This window comes from Lepisosteus platostomus, chromosome 15 (genome assembly GCF_059453375.1).
Source record: "Lepisosteus platostomus isolate fLepPlt1 chromosome 15, fLepPlt1.hap1, whole genome shotgun sequence".
Classification (NCBI taxonomy): Eukaryota; Metazoa; Chordata; class Actinopteri; order Semionotiformes; family Lepisosteidae; genus Lepisosteus; species Lepisosteus platostomus.
The window spans coordinates 27,789,604-27,801,463 of record NC_142625.1 but is presented as its reverse complement, the minus strand read 5'-3'; the positions used below and the strand labels follow the sequence as shown (position 1 = coordinate 27,801,463).

The 11,860-nt window shown below is 39.5% G+C and overlaps 1 protein-coding gene and 1 long non-coding RNA gene across 2 annotated transcripts; one reads left to right on the top strand and one right to left on the bottom strand.

Annotated features, from left to right (window-relative positions):
• Positions 1–436: 436 nt before the first annotated feature.
• On the bottom strand, positions 437–8,712 carry eif6 (eukaryotic translation initiation factor 6). The gene is made up of 7 exons (XM_088608025.1): positions 8,553–8,712; positions 7,995–8,135; positions 7,009–7,094; positions 5,360–5,535; positions 2,664–2,840; positions 1,773–1,954; positions 437–831 (listed from the first exon to the last, which is right to left on the bottom strand). Exons 2-7 carry the CDS (start codon positions 8,099–8,101, stop codon positions 822–824), a joined length of 738 nt encoding a protein of 245 aa, XP_088464151.1. The 5' UTR covers positions 8,102–8,135; positions 8,553–8,712; the 3' UTR covers positions 437–821.
• Positions 8,713–8,748: 36 nt separating this feature from the next.
• On the top strand, positions 8,749–11,105 carry LOC148648467 (uncharacterized). The gene is made up of 3 exons (XR_015926762.1): positions 8,749–9,025; positions 9,349–9,697; positions 10,764–11,105. It is a non-coding gene; the product is annotated as an uncharacterized LOC148648467 (long non-coding RNA).
• Positions 11,106–11,860: the final 755 nt, after the last annotated feature.

Genomic DNA, 11,860 nt, shown 5'->3' with positions numbered 1-11,860 from the left:
CATTTATACAGCGCCCCTGGAGCAACTGGAGTTAAGGCTCTTGCTCAAGGGCCCAATGGAGTAGGATTCCTCTGCCGGCCGCAGAATCTGAACTGGCAACCCTCCAGCCACAGGCGCAGATCCTTAGCCACCGCTCCGCCAAGATATCACCAACGATCGATTTCAAATGATCGCCAAATATCTCGATTGATCACCAATGACCTCTAGCGATCACCATAAATTAAACAATTACCAACAACCTTAAGAGATCTCCAACAATCTTGAACTTGAACTACATGGAACAATCTCAAAAGATCACCAATGATCTTTGAACAACCACTAGGTGTGTGAAGGACAGCACATTGATGAATGTCTCAAGTCTCAAGGCAATGGTGTGCATGAAAACTCCAATCCTAAGGTCAGAAATGATAATAAAAAACCACTGTAAGCACTGAACTCTGTTAAACTGAACTTTATTATAAACTCAAATAGTTTTTAATGTTACAAACAAATGAGTAAATACGTAATTTGATGTTCTTAATTTATTTCCAGGAGATCTTTAGGTAACTGGTACTTTTTCCTAATACAATGACCTTCAAATATACAAAGCTACAAAGGCAACAGTGATACAGACACAGAACCCTCCGAGACTTCCCTTCAAGAGCCCAGGAAACAATGCTTATATGAAAATTACTTAGCTAATCTCCTGGGCAAGCATGAAAATGTAGATTGATTACATGTGTGTTGTAATAAAATGAAAAAATAGAAATGCATTTCTGAATTTGTAACACAGGTTTCTGAGATCACATGTTTTCCAGTAGTAGCTCCAGCTGAGCAGGTCTTTATGTGAGGCTGAAAAACAAAGGTTTAAAAATTAATTTAAAATTTAATACTCACAAAATGAATAGATCTTAATGAAACAACTGCATTTCAGAATTTAGTAATCAATGATGACCTAACTAAACACCTTCACTTAAAATCATTTCCTCAAAAAACTTTTTAATTTTTGACATTTTTAATTTTTTAGTTCTGAATCACTTTATTATAAAAAAAACTTGCTAGAGAAGTAAAAAAGCAAACACATTTACATAGTCTATTAGCTCTTAAACACACTGGTAATTTTCCACTGAAAAATGTATAAGCTATGGTTACTGAAGGAGGTCTGCATTAATTATGTAGGTGACGCTAGAAATGTTGTGCAAATACCTCGTGCATAACCATAGAAACTCCTTTACTGAAAATTTAAAACTATAAAGACTAAGTTATCTGTGATCATTTGTCTTTGAGCATTTTAAATGAGGTCCCTAGTCTCTTTTCAATACCAAAAAAGTTAGAGAAACAAATCAGTAAAAAACCTGAATTATCCAGATTAATATCCTGTGACTGAATGTTCTTTTTGACGTAGGACAATGATACACCTCCATCTCTTAACCACTGTTAATTTCTCTTTGGAATACTGACATCCATTAATGTTGTATACTTTAACCATCTATCTCTTAAGGATTCTTTACGATTTCCAATCATAAACACCTGTTAATAAATTATTGGTTTATTAAGTGCACTTTCTGGGTTTTGTCCTTAACACTCCTACAATTTAGGTATAAGGATCTATTTATTTCACCCTTTTCATTCTCTTTTTAGGCCCTACTGCCTCTGCATCTCTCCTTCAGATGACCTTTTTTACAACCCCCCTTCCAATCTAGGTAACATGTTTTAAATTTCTCTGTAAATCCTTGACACAAGCTGAATGGTGTCCATCTCCTTCAGTTGTTTTGTTTTCATGAGAAACTGACCTGTCAATAAGAGAGTCCCTCATGGAGGTGGCTATAGCACTGGGTTGAGCATCACTCAATCTGAAAACGCTTTCAATGACAGACAGTTCTGTGCTGGTGGTGTCCAATCCACAGAATGCACACCAGTCATTGACTACCATTCCTGCTGCTATCACCTCACTTCCACGGTTTACCGTGCCTGCCTACATGGAAAAAAAAAAGAGAAGAAAGAAGTGTGAAAAACAGTTAAAATAATTTGAAAACAACTCACTGCATGAGATACTCCTTTAAGTTGAATCCAACTGCCTAGAAAACTGTATAGTATCTGGTAAAAAGCTTTCTGAACACCTCATTTTTGGAAACATGAAGTTGCAAAAATATGTCTCAAGTCCTCAGCGCCACTGCTAGTCTACCTTCAGAAAGATAATGACAGCTCTATTACTATTTGCTGGTGTACATAGTTCCCAGGCAGGATATGTTCAGCCATGTTAAGCACAGAGAGAGACATCTAAAATAGGCACAATTCAGACCTGATTACACCGAGTTGGCAGTGTCCCAAACAGCCAGTAAATTTGACCTCGCCTCCTGATGTCAGCTTAATGATCTTATTTCTATTTCTTATTTCTAAATCTTAACTTACATTGTTGAATTTACTGATAAATGTAATGTTTTGTATGGTGGTGCCAAAGACAAACTTCCACCCTTTTTTAATGTTAAATAAAAAAGTTAAAACTAAAACCAATTCCATTTGTCTTGGAATACTACGTGGTGTCAGGTAGAATACAGTCTTTAAAAGAGTATTTTAGATTTCTACAAAAAGGAAAATACAAACCGAATAAAACATGGCATTGCTGCTGTGGTTCTCTTCTGATACAAGAGTGACCATGGAGACATAAGAGCAGCTATACTTACCACCAGGGGCACCTGCAGCAAGGAAGAGAGCTCATCCTGATCTTCAATAGACGTCTTGGGGTGCACCAGACCGCCCTGGTTACTAAATGTGCAGTAGCTGCCCACGAGCACATGCTCTGCCACAGTCTGCCGGAATACTTCTACCTTCAGGCAATCTGCCAAGATTTCCTCTGTTTCCTAATAAAAAAAGACATAAAGGGCTGTAAAAAAACACCAAAGGCAATCAGTGCATTCTCATTTCAGACAAATACACACTGGCTATAAGCTAATAAAATCAGACACTTCCAATTAAGCTCTTCAGGAAAAATTCATTTCTTTAAATGGAAATAAAAATTTAAAAACTACACTAGGGGTGTAGATCATCCTCAGACAGCATTCTAGGATCTCCACATCGGCACCCAATGTGCTCCAACCGGCAAACCCAGTTACACTTTTTTTTTTACAAAAGCTGTGACGAACCCAAGACCAACTACAGAAATCAGTACAGCACACTAAATCTATATAAAGTTGTTACTCTATGGTTTTCTTTAAATTCTCTCGTTAGTTGTAAAAGGTACATATGAACAAATTTAATTTATCAAATTGCAGTTGGACTAATGAGGGCTGCCTCCTAACCAAAGTCTGCTCCAAGTCACAGCTGCCTGCTCTTCAGTCATGAGGCAGATCACAATGCATCATTCACAATCAGCATCTAGATTTTCTTCTTGTGTCATTTTAAGAGTTTCCTGCTTGCCCGGACACTTCGCATGTCAGTGGCTCCTTCAGCACACAGTATTAGCCAATATAGCTGGGTAAAACTAAGATTATATCATAATAAAGGTAATATATTTATCCTTTAAAACCTTCAAGTCATGAATGAAAAATAATTTTGCATCAACAAATTGAAATCCCCTTCACACCCGTGGTTGAGCTCAGCTCAAGACCACCTTAGGATCATCTGTTCCCAAAGCGTGAACCCTATCAAAACTGAAAGATAGCCCCTGGCCAACCCAAAACTGGCTCTGCGCTGCCTGTTTATGTCACCTTACCAGTAAGAATACACAAGTAACAAGCTACTCACAGACTGACCAGCAGACAAAAACTGTAAATAAAGGCACTGATGTACTTCACATAGAGAGTTCTTTAAGATAACTTAGTGTACAACTAACGAACTGGTGCTTAAACAAGAATATGTCTCTGAATGTAGGTAAGACAAAAGAGATGGATAATTTACTTCAGGAGGGCCCGTGCTAATCACTTCCCACTGCACATCAACGGCTCCCCTGTGGAAACAGCTAGAAGTACTGTTTCTTGGTGCGCATATCACAGATGACCTCACTTGGACCATCAACACCACCTCCCTAACTAAAAAAGCACAACATCTCCACTTCCTGCGGCAACTGAGAAGGCAAACCTTCCCTCCCCGATGCTATCCACATTCTGTTAAGGTTACATTGAGAGCATCCTGACAAACTATCATTGTTTGGTTTTGGAATTGTAAGATCTCAGACTGCAAGTCCCTGCAACGAATTGTCAATATAGCAGAAAACATCATTGGAGCCTCCCTTCCGTCCATTCAGGACATCTACCACAAATGCTGCACACACAAAGCCTCCAGTATTGTGGACAATCCCTCCCACAACCTCTTACCAACCATCTGGTTAAAGGTATCGTGGTATACTGGAAAATGTCTATGTCAGCATTGTCTATAGCATTGTCTTGTCTGAATTCACACCGTAGACCTGGAGAACGATATCTTGCTCCTCTGTATACTTGTATATGGCTTGAATGACAAATAAACTCGAACTTGATCAATGCTTCCCAGTCCACAGCTCCAAGAGGGAGGCACACCTGGACTCCCAGCTGTGGGTCACCCACCATAAATCCCCTAAGACACCTGGAGTGATCCACCAATGAGGAATGTCCCACACGGAGATGCCACTGGACCCGATTACATCACAAAACCTAAAAGCTTCTTAAAAGCTGCTGCTCCTACCAACCTGACACCATGCTAATGACTGACTACTGATGTCTGAACCTCAACGAAAACAAATATTGTTTCAGTAATTTTTGGGCTTAGAAACTTGCATAATTCAGACAGTTGTGACTCCCTTTGGTAATTTCAACTGGTCACAAAAAATAAAGCAACACTTTTTGACACCACCGAATATCAATACAAATTTCAAAGTAGCAGCAACAACATACAGACTAAGCAGAATCCATAACTCTCTCCCCATGTAAGGCTCACTTGCAACCATGTCAGTAAGTTAAGATCACTTTATTAGCCATCTACAATTTCTTCCCTTAGGAATTCGTCTTTTCGCATACCCCAGCTTGCTTTCCATGAGACACGCAGACAGGGAGAGAAGCTTGGAGTCAGAGCACAGGGTCAGCCATTGTACAGCGCCCCTGGAGCAGCTGGGGTTTAGGGCCTTGCTCAGGAGCCCAACACAGTAGGACTCCTCTGTCGGCCATGGGATTTGAACTGGCAACTTTCAAGCCACAGGCAAAGATCCTTAGCCACAGAGCCACCGTTGTACTGATTGTACTGATCCAACTTCAGTACAACCCTGAGCACAGAACTCTTCTCTCTACCAAGCAATAAAAAAGTCTATCCCAATCTTGCCTCTTTTACGTTCACTGGGTACTAAGTATCCTTCAAAAAAAGATAGAGGTTTAAAGCACATACAGCTTGTGCCCTGCCCTCATACTCGTACCCTGTCCAAGTCAGGGTGTACCAGTGCCACATAGTCATTGCAAGCAATGACATTGCCAAGAGCCGACAGACGCTCCTCCACACGCTGGATCTGAACTTCATCTGGTAGGCAGTTCCTGATGTGCTGCAGCTCCTGGTCTGTAGTATTATTGGGCACTAGAAGTCCATGACGATTCCCTAATAGTAAGCAGCAGAGAGAAGGGTAAGAACGTAAAGGTACCTTGTATATCACAATTAATGTTCCTCTATAAACAGAGGGTAGTGAGGAAGGCTAAGAGCATTAAAGTTCCAATTTCTCAGACTGGTTATTAAATCTCTGTAACAGAATAAATTAATTGACAATTTCACAAAATTTTACAAATTCCAAATTAAGCACAAATAGCGAGTTAGCACAAATAACAACATGAAACAGCCCTTCCTGCTCACTAGTCACTATAATGACTAAATTACTGTGCTGTATGAGTGAATAAGCACAGGTTGTGCAGTGGACTTTTCACTGCAGAAATGATCCAACATGATCAGCATGCACAGTTTACAAGTAGTATTTGTCAGTAAAACCATCTTGAAGTTGATACACTGAATTCAATTCAAGTGTAGTTATTCAAATCAGCAGTCTTGTTCAAGTACCTAAAAACGTATTCTGCTTTGGAGTTTACATTATTATGAAGTCTAACAGTTCATAATATTACATATATTTTCATTTCAGATAATGAACCATAACTTGTGCTCAAACTAGGTATCATTCCTATCATTTCTGCTGACAAAACCAACCAATGAAAAGAAAAAGCAGCGAGAGGGTGACATCAGTGCTTGACAGGAAATTAGAAAAACTCATGATTTAACCTAAGTTAAGATGTGCATTAAATATGGTTTTACAACTAGGAGCAATATTTCTATCAAAGAGATGCATTCACAAGCCTGCTTGTTTACAATGTAATAAAGCTGCTTCACATTTCCAGACATTTGTTGCCTCATTCGGAGTTGCAGGCAATGAGAGCAATATGGTGCTACGCATACCTGCAAATTGTCTATTTTGTGATGGAAATTAAATGTTTTGACATATTACTGTGTACTTTCTTTCATTATGGTTTGAAATAAACTCATCAGTGCCAATTCCTTATAACTCCAAAATGTAAAAATATCATTGCAGTTCCTCTTTTAGGGGTGTGTGGCACATCCCCTCCACTGAATTTATACTACTCCCATCTGGGAGATACCCGTGTTCCCAGGTGCAACAGTGATTGACACAAGAAACCTTTGATCCCCTATGCACTATAACTCTCAATGTAAATAACGATGAAGCTCAAGTCTAGTGAGAAAATCCCTAATTTTATAACCAGCACTTTCTTATCTATCAGGAACCCCACTGTTACATAAGTAGCACAAGGATACATTTTGTCCTGCTGAAATGTTTACACAAAAGAAAAACCCACAGGAAGGGACGCAAGCGAGATCCAAGAACCTATTCAAGGCAGTGCTGTGTTGCCAAGCTGCCATAATTTACTTCAAGTGGAGTTCTGTTGCAACTATGTCCTAGACCCCTTTGATTAGTTTGTTGGCAAATTACACATCTTTCCACTCTATATTTTGTTCTTCAGATGAAGGCAGAGTGGATAATGGATGTCAAATTCATGACACTGCGGTACTTACCTACACACATCCTTCCTATGATTCGACAGCCAGCTATGGATGCATGCACCACAGGAATGGTTTCTGACAGCTCACCTTCAAAGACACTGCAACCATGAGAACAATTTAAAAGAGATTACTCTGATTCCACAATCAAAACTTTTACCACATAATCCATTAACATTTCAAAAGTCATTAGCATTTCAGGATTTAAATTCCAGAACAGTTGCTAAACCGTAAACTTTCTGTCTTTAAAATTACAAAATAGTTATCACCCTGCAACTCACAACAGGCAACCCACTGAAGCTCAGCAGGTGTGAGCCTGGTCAGTACCTGGATAGGAGACCACCTGGGAAAAACTAAGGTTGCTGCTGGAAGAGGTGTTAGTGGGGCCAGCAGGGGGCGCTCACCCTGCGGTCCACGTGGGTCCTAATGCCCCAGTATAGTGACGGGGACATTATACTGTAAACAGGCGCCGTCCTTCGGATGAGACGTAAAACCGATGTCCTGACTCTCTGTGGTCATTAAAAATCCCAGGGCGTCTCTCGTAAAGAGTAGGGGTGTAACCCCAGCGTCCTGGCCAAATTTCCCATTGGCCCTTACCAATCATGGCCTCCTAATAATCCCCCTCTATGAACTGGCTTCATTACTCTGCTCTCCTCCCCACTGAGAGCTGGTGTGTGGGGAGCGTTCTGGTGCACTATGGCTGCCGTCACATCATCCAGGTGGGGCTGCACACTGGTGGTGGTGGAGGGGAGACCCCATTACCTGTAAAACGCTTTGAGTGGAGTGTCCAGAAAAGCGCTATATAAGTTTAAGCAATTATTATTATTTTTATAAAATAGGGGTGTAGCGTCAGAAAACAAACTTGTTTTGAAGAGACCGTATTCAGCAGTTTCAGTGATTCAGAATACAGATGTAGAACACCTAAACCTCTAATATGATATCTGAAGCTAACGATAACTCAACACGTGCATTTTTAAACTAAGAGAAAAATGTTGACTTACCTGTAAAAGTTCTCCGAGCCCCCTATGGCTACTAGACAGTATCTGTTTGTAAGTTTGGCGAAACAGCCTATTTCATTGTTATTCTCAAAAGACGCCCGGACTGCCATGCCTATAGAGGTGATCACACCAGCGGCCCGCAAACTAGAACGACACATAATTCCATTAAAGCAAATGCAAGTTCACTTTTTTTTAAAAGAATTTACCTGAACTCCCTTCGGAAATTCACCGGCAGCTTTGCCCGCTGTACTTTTAAATCGAAGTAGCTGAACCATTTACAAAAATGAGAAAATACGGATCTCACCATTACAGCGTTCCCTATATTCGAATTGGTTAGAAATGTAAACGAAACTAAATATAACTGTTTACAAAATCAAAAAAGTAAATCATTAAGAGATAATGACAGCACAAAAAACATATAAACTCATGTTCCTCTTCGCTGTTTACTCGATTTTCTCTCACAGCAAAACAATATAAATTCCATAGGGACAAATTTAGTAATTTAAAACAATATTGCCATTTGAATGACTGATATGAAACCGTTTACAATAATCACAGTACCTGTGAAAGCTCTAAATGTTTCTGTATAGCTGCCTACACTACACCCGTACAACCAGGCCTCCTGCACTCAAACACGGCATGGCCCACACCCACGTGTCTTCTTCTGCTTCTGGGATTGCTGTGACGTCACGGGCTCCTTCGTCTCAGATAGAGCTTTTCCACACTCGCCATTTTCCTCACAGGAAGTACTTCCTTTTGTGCTCTGTTTACAGCCAGGTTAGTCTGTACGGATCCATGCTATATATCATAATATCAAATATTAAACGTATATACTCGTAATTCACAATTTGACTTTAAGTCAAAACAGCATAAAGTGAGCAAGCTACATTAAATTACATTATTTTTTACAATTATTTTTTTTTGGATCTTACTTTAATTATATAAATCTGAAGAAATTTTATGTGGAAATCTCGGACTTTCTGTAGTATCAATTTCAGCTTTTCAGCTGGTAGCCATATCGTTATTCGGAAATGGTAAGTTCCTTCCTTTCCTGTCCAAAGCCACTGCCAGGCACTGTACATATACGAGTCTGCTCAAGTAGCTTCAGACAGCACAGCATGTACCTTGGAGGTTTTCTGATAGGATGCTAATTTGTTGACACTAGTATACAGCAAAAGGATGCGAGGCGTCTAAAAATAATTTATTAAACAAGAGAATACTGTGTCAGATAAAGCACGTTTCTTATTTGAATTCAATTATTATTATTATTATTATTATTATTATTATTATTATAGTGGGGCTTTTTACAGCAATATTTGTTTTACTTTTTTAAAATAAGTTTTTATTTAAATACCAGAAATACAGAAAAAAGGAGACAGAAGAATGAAGTAGATACAGAAATAGACACTTCACAGCCAGAGGAATTCACAATTTTACAGCAATATTGCTCCTCGTCCGCAACGTCATCTGCGCAGCAGCTCCAAGCGCACGTGCCCCACCCACGCGGCGGGCCTGGTCAGGCGTGTGCCCCGCGCGAGGTGCAGCCCGGTGTGACGTCACTGCTGCAGCGACTTCTGCCTGGAAACTGCGAGCTCACCAGCCGGGCAGGGTCGCCGAATGGCCGCAAAGGACGTAGACAGACTTGTCATTAAGCACAATCTGGCTTCTTGTTAATTACGTTATCTCCTGCATATCTGCTGCTTTATGTAAGCATTTGAAATGGTGGAGGTTCCAGATTTATTTTGACCAGTTAGCTTGTTAAGGTGTTGTTTACTGAATATGATTAGGTATTTTAAATGTAATGAGCTCTGTTTTGTACGCTGTCTGTTATTTGTTTCAAAGTGTTTTCAGTTAGTAACGTCACGAGGTTAAATGGTATTGTAACAGTATTAAAAGCTTGATTGTGATCTGTAAAGTGTTGCAAAGGGCGTAATAGCAGATAAGCCGATTAAAAATAGTGCACTCCTGTTTAATATATTAACTGATTTAGCAGGAGATAGATATATTAAACTCACTTTTCTTCTTCTGCACTTACTGAAGATCTTACAAACTCAAGTATCAGGAAACTTGTTACCAAGCAGATATTTATAAATATTTTCTCAGTTGATCCAGTTGGTCTTCTTTTCTAAAATGAAACATTAAACTGAAGCATCACGGTGTTAATATTAATCACATTTTGTAAATTTAGTCATTAAAATAAGAAAATCAAAGATTTTCCACCTATTTGTACAAGGTACCATATTTAATTTAGTTTAAACAAAGCTTAAAGATGATAGGGTCTAGTTAATACAAGTCAACAGGACCAAAGAATATAACTACATGTAATTCAGATGTAGAATTCATGTGTTAATTATAAGGAACTGGGAAACTATGTAATGCAATTTCTTTGATAGATTTTGAGATGCATCACTGTACTGCATCTGCACTGCACTTTTGGTTTAGTGTCCCTTGTCATCCTTTAGATGTCCAAAAGAGGTCAGTTTATCTTATGATTTGCATTTGAAGTGATTTGCCAAGACAGAAACTGGTGATCCCATACTCCCAAGAAAGTGTATTTCTTAATAACACGTTGCATCATAGGTTTAGACTGCATTTCGTGTTTACTCACCATTAAATGCCTTGAAACAAGTGCTCAAGTCCCATTTAGTCTTCAGCTAAATCAGCTGCTTTATTGTGTAAACAGATGCTCTCAAACAGCTCTCTGTCAGGGTTATCTTATAGATAGGTGACAGCAATCTTGTTCCGTACACCGATATTTCTGTTGTTTTTCAGAAAATGGGAGAAGGGCAGAGCAGAGAGAAGATTTCTGTGTCAGAGGATGCCTGTTCATCACTCCAGGATTCAAAAGTATTCACAGGACCACCTTCAAGCCCAACACCATCAGAGACCACCCAGAGACCAGAAGCAGACCTACCACAGTGTCAAATAGGGAATAAGAAAGTAGATGACATGTGTTTTATGATCACATGCACCAACTGGTATTAGACACTACACCACAGACTGAAGTCCTTGACGTTATGAAGTTGAATTTGGAGGAATATGTTTTTATGATGAGTTGATCCGTTCTGACATATCTTTGTAAAATTAATAAATATGCAGTTTTCGAAAGTAAAACTATTTAACTTTTTGTTTGTCTGTAGGTTAGAATGTCACACGTGCACCGTTCACCATAAAGGAGCAAATTGTTGCAGAAAAATATCTTTTCCACAGTAGAAAGCCATTGATTATCTTAAATGTGTGTTCTGAGTGTCTATGTGTATTTGTGACTGCAAATTGAAAAAAGTATTGAAAATTCAAGTCACTGTGACAAACTTTAAGACAGTGGTCTGATTCTTGACACTTATTTAATGAACAGGATTCCCTCATTGTGATGATGTCAGAACCATATTTATAGCACAGCAGCCCTCAGTGCAGCTGGTGGAATCATGTTGATTTATAATAATAATTTATTAATATAATAACAATTCCTTACATACCACTTTCCTGGACACTCCACTCAAAGTGCTTTACCGATAATGGGGACTCTCCTCCACCATCACCAATGTACAGCATCCACCTGGATAACAACGGCAGCCAAAGTGCACCAGTACACTCACCACATATCAGCTAGAAGTGTGGAGATTAGATTGATGAAGCCAGTTCAGAGATGAGGATTATTAGGTAGCCATGATTGGTAAAGGACGGGAAAATTTGGCCAGGATGCCGGGGTAACACCCCTTCTATTTTCGAGAGACACCCTGGGATTTTTAATGACTACAGAGAGTGAGGACCTCGGTTTTACATCTCATCCAAAGGACAGCGCCATTTTGCAGTACAGTGTCCCCGTCACTATACTGGGGCATTAGTACCACCACAGGCTGCAGAGTGAA

Coding starts and splice junctions, on each gene's coding strand:
- eif6 (XM_088608025.1), bottom strand. CDS start 8,101: ATGGCAGTCCGGGCGTCTTTTGAGAATAACAATGAAATAGGCTGTTTC. Junction 2,841..5,359: donor TACACCCTGACTTGGACAGG/GTACGAGTATGA, acceptor TTTTTTTATTAG/GAAACAGAGGAAATCTTGGC. Junction 1,955..2,663: donor TGCTGCAGGTGCCCCTGGTG/GTAAGTATAGCT, acceptor TTTTCCATGTAG/GCAGGCACGGTAAACCGTGG.